Genomic DNA, 11,193 nt, shown 5'->3' with positions numbered 1-11,193 from the left:
TTATTTTCAGCTCCTTGGTTTAGGTGTCTCTGCATAATGTTCAGTTGTGTCTGCATTAGTGTTGTTGTACCTTTCTTTTGGTGCAGCAAGTTTATTGTTTCTTGCTAGCAGTTTATTTGATCCATGGCTTGCATTGTACTCTAGTTCTAGAAATGAATTTGAGCTGAATTATAAAAAAAAAAATAGTAAATAAAAAAGAAGTGGGAGAGCATTTTTATATATATGTTTGAAGGAGATTGGATACCTACGAGAAATTAACCTATCTCACTGTGTTGATCTCCACAGGTTCGACAAATAAAATGTTTGACAGAAAATTATTGTATGGGAGCAATATTACAAGTCTTGACCCATACTCGTGCACTTCGATCAGCTATTGATAGCTCTGAACACTTTTGTAAGATTTTTAATTAGAATATTTGTGTAATTGTCTTATTTTATAGTATTTTGAGTTTGAATGTGCTTGGTTACAGGTGACCAACAATTTTGTCCTGTAGATTTATTAAGAAACTTTATGAAGGAGATGCAAAATGGGAGTTTGAAGCCATATAACCCTTCAGAGTTTCTTAACACTTTAGAAGGTAAATCTTGTACCCTTACATAACTTGCAACTCTTTTAATTTGTGGTACACCATGATGGGTGAATTTATTGATTTGCTTTTTGTAGACATTCTTAAAAAGACTGGTGCCAATTTGAAATGGGATGCTTCAACATGTTTTTCGGGCTTACTCGCTGGACTTGAAGAATCTGGAAAACCAATTGCGGAAATTTTTTTATCTGAAATCATCCAAGAGGTATTTATTATTCTTAATCCTTTATATGAAGGGGTGGGTTTTTACATATCACATGTGGAAATGTTTCATGGAAGCCATCCTTTTAGAAAAAGTTAATGCTTTATAGTTCGTGTGTATTGGTTGAATAATTCCTTAAGTAACTGGTCTCAAGTTTAATTTTGCTTAAGATTAGATTACATCACACTTTTAGGAAAGTGTTTTTTTTTTTTTTTTTTTGGCTTTAAAATCTTGTCATAACATATGCTCTAATTATTCTTAATATAAAAATTGCAGTACTACTGCCACTATTGTTGGGTATCAATGAAGCAGCCCATTGAATATGAAGCCATTGATTTGCATGACATTGAGGGACTTACAGTTATAGAAGCTGTTAGGCAGTTTCGTGTTGGCAAGATTATTGATCGTGATTGTACAGTATGCAATCCTGGTGGTGAAATGGAGCAAATTGACTATTTTAGTAAGCTGCCACAAATTTTGGTCTTCAAACAGAAGAAATCGGTTGCAAATGATGGACAGTTGGAAAATGAGATCATTCTCAGAGATCCTGACAGAACAGTATGCTACTGTAGTTTGTTTTATTTACTTGTGTTTATTCAACAAGAAAAAAAAAAGATTTACTTGCTTTTCTTTTGTCAATTAGTGATTAGTACAACATTGATAACAAGTGTTAAAAACTTGATTTGACAGAGACATTTTTATACATTGTATGGGGTGGTGTTGCAACAAGTAGATGGAAATTACAGCTCTTACATCCACCATGGTGATGGATGGGTGGGTTTTAGTGATCAAAATGTAAGTCATCTACTTTGTGATAGGTTATTATCAATAGACAAATATTCACCACTTCTTTATAACCTTGTCATTAGATTTCCTGGGTTGATAAATTTCCGTATGAAGACGATCCATGCATGCTCTTTTACGAGAAGGGAGATCCAAAGGTATGGATTTTTAATTGTTCATCTTATTTAAGTTTTAGTTTTGGGAAACATGCACACTTAGGCTTACCAGTATAACTTGTTTGTAGATTGTTACTTATCAAAAAAAAACTTGTTTGTAGATTGTTGGGTCATTGAATAATGACCAAGCTTGATTTGGCTTAGGTTCGTGGGCTTGAAACCAATTAGTTTGGTCCTTGCTAGGATGGATCACGTTAAAGTTGTCTCTTTACAATTGTGGTCATTTTCAATAATATTTTTCTTAACAAATATATTGGAAGCCTTTGACTTTTTGTTGATTTCTTCTATTGTTACCATATAAGCTTTGAAGGCACATATCTCACGTCATCAGTCTAATCTGTATTTTTTTTTTTTTTTTTTTGTTATATAGAGTTACAAATAATCCTAAACCATGTTAGTTTAAAATAATAAGAACTCACTATTGCAACCAAATACTAAAACTAAATTTCTTTAATCCAATTCTAATTAAATTAGGTAGATTCTTAAAAATTCTCTAATTTCACTTCTATTTATTGATAGTTATTAATTAAACACATATCATACATACATTTTTGTCATAACTTCATGCATTGTACCTGTTAGTGTCTAGTTTTTATTATAATTTCTTGTTTCCATTGTTAAAATTGTTTTTTTTTTCCCTCTCTTTTTAGGTTCGAGCCATTCAAAATTTGCAAAACCAATCCCTAATAGGATCAGTTTTACATATATTGGCTGAGACAGATGCTTTACGAATTGCAATTCGCAACCATCACTGTAAGTTATTAATAGATAATTTTAGACACCTTTTTATTATATGGTATTACCAGTATAAAATGTTATGTACTTGCTTACAGGTACGAATAAAGAAGCTTGTGGAGGATTCTTGCTAAAAAAATTTATGAGCGAGATTTCAGATGATCCATATGATGTTTCAGATTTTTCTGAATTATTACCCTGTAATTTTTTCCGCTTTAATATATTTTTTTTCCCAAAGTTATTCTGAACTAGTTTGCTTATGTGAATTATTATTGATATGTGTGTGAATTTTCTATTATGTTTTTTCCCCAAGTGCTCTTGGAAAGAGAGAAGCAGGCCGCAGAGAATACACCTTACAGCTTTTTTAAAGCATTAGTTAATGGGTTAGTACGGTGTGAAGTATCAAAGGGGCCAATGGAGGATATTTTTATTTGTACAAGCTATACGACGGTACTAGAGCTTTTTCTAATTTTTTTTTTCTTTTTGCCATTATTTTTATTCAATAAGTTTGCTGTTTGAACATATGATATAGCTTAGGTTCTTATGGGTTCTATTACTTTATGCAAAGGCTCACCTTAATTTTTAAGGTGAGACTGTTATGTAAACTTATACCTATTGAATGTGTGCAATTACCCTTAGTAGCCTTGTGATAATCATATTCAACTTTTTGATTAGATTCTTCCTTTATTTTTGCTATATCTGAATTACCTTCAAATGAACTGATAGTAAAAAGTAATTATTGATATTTCAGTCTCGTTGCCTTAAATGTTCATATGGACCACCATCAATGGATGATAAGAAAGATCCATGCTTTGCATTGGAAGTGGATGTGAACAACATGAAGACAGAGACAGTAGTCAAAGATTGGCTTATGCATGAAGTTGATGTACATTGTACATATTGTGAAGGGGCTACTAGGTCAAGAATTTTCCGGCAGTTTAGAAAACTTCCAGAGATTTTGACCTTTGAAATTAAGATACTGGAAAATCATCATAAAAAATGTCCTTTGCTTCTGTGTTTAAGTGATTCTAAAAAGGTAAGTTAATAAAATAATTTGAATTATAAAAATTTCTTTGCTTGGTTGATACATGAGTATTAAGATATTCTAGTTTGATAACTCTGTTTTGACAGCATCATCTGTATTCTCTATATGGATTGATAAAGAAAGTGAGGGTTAAAAATGAAGATTGTTATTGTTCATACATCCGACAAGGAAATTCATGGGTGAAATATTTTAATTCCGTAAGTTACACTTTATTCATAATTAAAAATCATTTGTGAATGTTTTAATTATTAATGATTAATGTCTCACTATTGATCTTTGTACTTTAGGATGTTCCTATTCAAAAAATATTTTCTGAAAATGTTGTGCTTCTATTTTATGAGAAGCAAAAGGTATTAAAGTTCAATTTCATCTTTTGTAAGTGGTAACTATGAAAACAACTTGGATAACTTATTCACTTATTCCTTTTTATTTTTTGTTTGTAGATAACCCAGAATTCCATTGAAGAACAACTCATTGAGGTTTGATTGATGTCAAGTTGGTCATTCTATTAATTGTTGTATGTAAAATTCACATATGTGAGATGATGTGTTTGATTGGTCTTAATGGTAGGATTTTTTTTATAAATGACAGTGGACTGAAGGACCAATTTGATAGAAATGTTAAAAGTTAAAACTTAAGGGCTACAATTACAAAAATTAAACTTTAGGGACAAAAATGAATACAAAATTTTAGGGTGCAATTTAGGTTTTAACCAATGGTTGCAGAATTTATGAGAACTGCACATATATTGCTAGTTTCTTTTCTGACTTGCAAATTAATACCTGCTTTTGGCTATGGTTTATGAGAACAAAGCACAGTGGCATGGTCTGATGCTAGTAGCTAGCCACAATAATCAAGGCTTAAATTGGCAACACATTAGCTTTCTTTGCATATAGGAAGAGGAAATAACTATTAATTTTACTGTTGGTTTGAAAGCTATAGGCAATTATGTTTGCAGTAGGAAAATCAGTCACAGCCAATATCCTTTTTAAAACTTTTAGAGTTATCTTTTGTAATTAAGCCATGTCAAGAGTATTCTTGTTTCCAGAGTCTCTTATATGGGCTTCCTTGGATTTTAAGCTAGCCCGTTAGCTTTTCCTTCTATTTTTCTTAAAGTTTTTGTCATGCTTCACCTTTTTGATTGTTTCCTGGTTTTTGGTTGGTCTGGAAATGGGGTCTTGGTGGATTAGGAATGGTTCCCTAGATTCTTTCCCTCTTGTATGTCTTTGTTTTGATTCTGAACTTTTCTTGGGTTACCGTTTATAGTCAAGGAAAACTGCATTAGGTTCATGGCTGTATTGTATTTCCAGGTCTTGCCCCTTACTTTACACCTTTTACAATTATTAATGCTGCATTTTTTGTATAGTTCTTCACCTTTAGTTGATGATGCAATAGAACATTAAAACATCACTTTATGTGGGTATCTAGAATTTCCTGAAATGTGTTACTTTGCAATTTTTTTACTCTTTTTTTTTTTCTTCATATGCTCTAAGTCACTAGAGTTGAACTATAAACAAAATCACTCGCCCTAAACCCATTCTTCCATCATTAGATAGGTTTTCGGTTTTCAATTCTGTCCTCACTGCTCTGCTAGGGGGAAAACCAGAAAAAGAAAGGGGGGGGTGGTGGGCGCAGTCTTCTTCCTTATGTTCAATTCTGCTCATCCCAAAGAGTACTTTTTGAATTTCCAATGTTGACTGGAATACATATATACAACATTACTGATTGGTCAATTTCATTTCTATTGATTAGCTTCCAAACAGTCACAATCTGGTTCAAGTAGGATCTCAATCAAGTTCAAAACCCATATCTGGTGCGGTAAGTGTTTATATTTTAAACACCTATAAAAAAAAAAGTGTTTATATTTTAAACTATATATTATTTAAGCATGCTGTTATCTCTTTGCAACGTTTGTTGTGATTAGAACTGATGAAACAGTGAAGCATATCAGTCTGTTTGACAATTACCACTATTGTTTGTTTTTCTATATATTATTGTATTGAATAATATTGAGAACATTTTGTTGATTGCATAGTGGACTAAAAAAGCAAAAAGAACTATAGGAAGGAAGAGGCCAAGGCAGCAGATCAACCCTACTGTACAACACCAGGTATGAAGGTATTTTTGGGGAACTTATATAATATAATTCTTGAAGTTCTTTGAAGAGAACTTTCAATTTGCCAGTATCTACAAAGCAATTATAATAATCACATTATTCGACAAACTTTAGTTCTAATGATTAGCTAGCAAACAATCAAAAATTCTGGTTCAAAGAGATCATCTATCAATTTTTGCCAAACCATATCTGGTCTGGTGACTAAGTATAGTTGCTTACGTTTTGTACTTTAGGGTCCCTAATTAAATTCAACCACTTGGCTATATTGACCAATGCAACATAAATCATATTATCTTTTTCCAAGGACAATTAATTCAGTCATGTGGTTCATTTATCAATGCAACTAGGTGGTTGAATCTAATTGGGGGACTTAAGGTTCACTACCTAAAGAACAGTATGCAAGTTTTTCCAGTTTGTTTTTACATGCATGGTGTAATGCTAGAAATTCTGCTTTGAGAACATTGTGTTCATTGAATAGGATTTGGAAGAGAATGAGGAAGGAGATGAAGCTCCTGATGAAGAGAATGAGGAAAGAGGGGAAGTTCCTGCTGCATTAGAGCAGAGAAGGCAATTGGGAGAGAGCGAGGAAGGAGGGGAAGTTCCTGCTGTATCAGAGCAGAGAAGGCAATTGGGAGAGAACGATGAAGGAGGGGAAGTCCCTGCTGCATTAGAGCAGAGAAGGCAATTGGGAGAGAACGAGGAAGGGGGGGAAGTTCCTGCTGCATTGGAGCAGAGAAGGCAATTGGGAGAGAACGAGGAAGTTCCTGCTACATCGAGGCAGAGAAGGCGAATCAGAATCAGGGGCAAGGAAGTTCCTGCTGCATCGGGGCAGAGAAGGCGAATCAGAATCAGGGGCAAACGAGAACGAAGATATGCTGGAGGGTAATAAGATATGGGACTTTGCAGCTGACTCATTCTCTTCCCCCATATAGACAAACCCTGCCATACCATTTGACTTAGTATTCCAGGTTGATAACTTTGTTCTACACACATACTTTTGAATGATCCTAAAGATTCATTGTTAGCTATCAGGTTGTGGAAGGAACAGAACAAGCTTTTAATACATTGAAAAATGATTAATCACACAAAAAAAAATGGTGAAAAGGTTAGGAATTTCAAATGTGATAAGTCATAAATGACTTATTGTCTCAAAAGTTTAAGTTGTTAAGAAATAGTTAATTCAATCATTTAACTATAATTCTAACAAAATGGAATTAAAGTCTTGATTGGGTTTGGAAGTTACGTACCTCAAAGTGAATTCTGCAAAGTTAGTCACTGTGTCCCTAGTAGGCAACACAATTGGTATTTCAGGGCTTGAATCTCTTCATTAGGGCTGTAAACAATTCAAACAAAGTTGAGTATTAAAATTCAGACTTGTTAATTCAATTTTATTTCATGTACAAGTCAAACTTGAGTTTATCATCAAATAATATCACATATGTAATATTGTGTCATTTTCATGTTGAACAAGCTTAAGCTTGTTCATAAGTTACTCGATTAACTTATTCTTATCTCATATATAGTAAAACCATCACTATATTTTTTTTTTTTTCTTTTTTTACCATTTTACAAATTTACAAATTTTACAATTAATGTACTATTTATATTATCAATAAACTACAAATAATAACTTATACAATATAATCTCAAGTCTATATAAATATAATTTTAAACAAGTATACGCATAAAAATATAATATATATAGTTAATTGAACATCATATTCAAAAGCTTATTCACGAGCATCTTATTATATTTGAGCTTAACTTATTTAATAGTAAAGCCTCAATTTGGACTTGAGCTCGGATTGTTTGATAAGAAAATAGATATAAACAAGACTTCTCTGTTTATAAATAGCTTCTACTCTTAGCTGAGCCTTTTGGTGCCCCCTTTTCTCTTTTGTGTGATTTTTAAAGAAAATGAAATGAATTTAATAAAGAATTGGTACAAAGAGAAATATACAAGGCTGCAAGTCTTTTTAAGTTCATTGGAGTATCTTTTGAACTGGATTGATCTATATATATTTTCAGTCACATAGGAAAAGTAGGACCAAAACAAAGGTTACATTTGTATAAAAACGTTACAGGTTTTTTTTTTTTTGGGATAGTTATATATATTATATTGCAACAAAAAAGCATACAAGAATTTTCGGTTTCCGAGAAAAATTTCTTAAAAATAGAGTGAAAAAAGTTAGTGTCATAGTGCAATAAATTATTTTCTTTAGAAATACGTTAGCAAAAAAAATCTATATTTTTTAGAAATTGCACTGGACTGATGCTGCGCCTGCGCATAAGCTTTTCGCCATTTAACCCTTTTTTTTTTTTTTTTTAATATTAAGTATTTAACACATGAGGAGAGAGAAGAAAATGTTTTCAAATACTGAAAGTTGTGTATATCTAAAAAAATCTAACTCTTAACTTCAATTATCTATTATATAACCAAAAATAAAATAATAATAATACTAATTAAAAATATTACTGTCAGTATAGTTATTTTCCATATTGATAAAGTTGCAGTTTCAGTTGTATGGCCAGAAAATAAATATTGTATTGGGAAAGTGTGTCAGTGTGTGTATATATATATATATATATATATATATATATATATAAAACAAACAAAATAAAAATTGAAATCAGCAATGGTAGGGGAAAAAAACATGGCTAACCAAAGCGAATTTGGCACTCCATATATGCTAAATCATTTTTGCATATATGAAGGGTAAAAAGAAAATGATTTAGCATATACGGAGTACCAAATTTGCTTTGGTTAGCCATGTTTTTTCCCCCTACCATTGCTGATTTCAAATTTTGTTTTGTTTTGTTATATATATTAAGGGAAATGTTTACTATTATCCCAAGAACATTGGTTTAGGAATTTTTATAAACATTTTATAGGAGAGTGATAAAGCAATTAAATTTTTTTAATGTGTTTAATAGTTGTTCTAAGGATACTCATTAACATAACCCATTTTTTAACATAAAAAACCGTCAATGATTTTCTTGGTGGAGCTGATTGCAGATGATTTTATTTTTAACAGGTTCGTTTTTGCATCCTCTATCTCTCTCTCTCTCTCTCTCAAATTGAAATTGAACAGTATGAAATCAAGAAAAGTTAAAAAAAGATAATAAAAAACTATAGTACGTAAGATTATATCATTTTTTTTTTCAGACGCATGTAAAAAATAAAAAAAGTAGGGGAGAGAGAGATATCACACATTATCAATTTATCATGCTCCAAAAAAATGGTCATATATTTAGTACACAAATAGCAAAACAACCCACTCTTGAAGAGATGATTGATAATATTTGATATACAGTCTTGCCCTCAATTTACATTCATGAATATGCATTAATAGCCTCATTCCTAATCATGAGATAAGATTATGACATTTTTTATTCACAAATGCATGCAAAGCAAACATGTAACATCGTGAACATATATATATATATATATATATATGCAAAATAAACAAATAAAGTGCAGAAAACAAGTATAATTAAGGAGGTTACTTATTATGTGTGTGCCGCTTTGATGACTTAAAAAATAGTGAGTGAGAAAAAGAACGGAAATTATTTAAAGATGATAAGAGGCTGATAAGAAGAAAATTATGCGCCCATGACGTGAATGAGTGAATGCATTGTCAAAGATATATATAAGAAAGAAAAGCCTAAAACAAACCGTTTTCGACCAGTGAATGCAATTAGAAAACCATGCAAAAAGTGAAAAAAGTGAATGTAAAATCAGCTTAGGGAGCGTGCTTTTATATTTTATATTTTATTTCCCAATATATATTATTCTCTTTTATATTTCAAACTTCATTGAAAAAATAGAAATAAAATCTTTTTAATTTATCAATGTTTTTTAAAGTTTAAAATTTATAAAAGATAAGAATAATAAAAAAAAAAAGAAAATTAAATGATAAAAAAAAGTTTTAGTTTTAGAAGAAAAAAAATATATATATACAGTTATCTTTCAAAAGTGTCAAGAGCTTACTTTTCATAAAAGATGAGTAAGTAGTAAAAATTTGGAAAAAAATTAAATATAATATACTCCATTATTTGATATCGTTTTCAAGTTAATTAAACTCTAATATTTTATAGATAAAAATGGTTACTGCATGATTTAAAATTGATATAATTTATAATATTGTGGGTTTAACAATTAACTCTATTTGAGGTTTATCTAATTATAGAAAATCATTGCAAGAGAATTGCATGTAAAATTTTGACAATTAAAAAAAATCATAACATGGCTAATTCATCCCAAAAAGAAAAAATCCTAACAAATAAACACAATTTAATAAATATGCTCTTCTTCTATAAATTTTTTGATTGTTAAAATATCTCTCAGTATTCACATAAGTGGCATTTCATTGTCCATATATATTAGTCTTTAAGGAGTATAGTGCGTTATGTTTGTGTACAATGTGTGTATTTACAAGACTTCTAGGACTTGCACACTCATATTCTCATAGCATACTCATACATTTCATATAATTATTAAGTTATTCCTGCGATACACAGATAATATTGTAATATTTTATATAAGATGGTTTTGAAGAATGTTATACATATTATATTATTATAGCACAATTGTTATAGAATTTAATTAGTAATGAGTTCATCATAAAAAGTAATAATTATAAAACAGATCATTATACAATCACCAATAAACCAAAACTCAAAAAAAAAAAAAAAAAAAAAAAACCATTAAACCAAAAGTCAATATGTATTTCTTTATTGAAATATCAAGAGACTTACTTGAGAAAGAAGCTTAGAGTCTAGAGAATGCGGATTGAATAGTCATGTTGTTTTTCCTCTACAAATTCAATTGCCATTGACTAAATCCTCTCCACCCAAGACAATACTTGCTTGATGCCTATAATCCAAAATTAAGATATACCATAGGTTTAGCTTTTGTTATTTTGAAAAGACCAGTCTACTCAAGCCATATGCTAAGATTAAACAAACTTGAAAAAGACATTGACAATGAGACTTTTACACTAAAATAAACAATTATCAACCTTTCAATTCTAAACTTCTAGCATCTTTTGGAAATCGATATACACAATAACATAACCTATAAAAAGAAAATAGCTAAACAAAGAATTTCACAATCTTAACCTTACCTATTGTAAGTGAAGAACTCAATTTTTGAAAGTAGCAAAAGATATCTTGAACTCATACATATCTAGGCCACTTAATGTGCGATGGATAGCCACTAGCTCTACAACGAAAGATCACAAGAGCAACAAGTTTCTTCTATTGGCATGATTTTTTAAAAAATTGTGAGCTTGGAAACAAAATTTGAGAAGAGAAGTAGTTTAGGAAATTTAACTATTAAGGGGTTTTTTATTTTTATTTATTTTTATATAGAGAAAAAAGGTGTTTTTCAGAGAGAAAGAAAGAGAATGGAGACATATAGTTAAAGTTGAAAGGGGAAGGCAAAGTGTGAGAGAGAGGTTGGGGAGTCAAAGGTTTAGGAAATCCTAAATTAATCATTACAACAGATGATAAAATACATTGTGTGTAAACAAAAAGGCAAAAACCAA

The 11,193-nt window shown here is 30.6% G+C and overlaps 1 protein-coding gene across 1 annotated transcript; it reads left to right on the top strand.

Annotated features, from left to right (window-relative positions):
• The first annotated feature begins 178 nt into the window (after positions 1 to 178).
• On the top strand, positions 179 to 6,885 carry LOC115984632. Its single transcript, XM_031107656.1, has 15 exons — positions 179 to 394; positions 471 to 578; positions 665 to 792; positions 1,066 to 1,347; positions 1,480 to 1,584; positions 1,659 to 1,730; positions 2,399 to 2,501; positions 2,582 to 2,683; positions 2,797 to 2,933; positions 3,235 to 3,519; positions 3,615 to 3,725; positions 3,972 to 4,007; positions 5,281 to 5,346; positions 5,564 to 5,638; positions 6,123 to 6,885. The coding sequence occupies exons 1-15, from the start codon at positions 322 to 324 to the stop codon at positions 6,528 to 6,530; spliced, it is 2,091 nt and encodes a 696-aa protein (XP_030963516.1). The 5' UTR covers positions 179 to 321; the 3' UTR covers positions 6,531 to 6,885.
• The last annotated feature ends 4,308 nt before the right edge of the window (positions 6,886 to 11,193 follow it).

This window comes from Quercus lobata, chromosome 4, assembly GCF_001633185.2.
Source record: "Quercus lobata isolate SW786 chromosome 4, ValleyOak3.0 Primary Assembly, whole genome shotgun sequence".
NCBI classification, from domain to species: domain Eukaryota; kingdom Viridiplantae; phylum Streptophyta; class Magnoliopsida; order Fagales; family Fagaceae; genus Quercus; species Quercus lobata.
The sequence above is the reverse complement of the archived record's forward strand: the minus strand, read 5'-3'. Positions and strand labels throughout refer to the sequence as shown.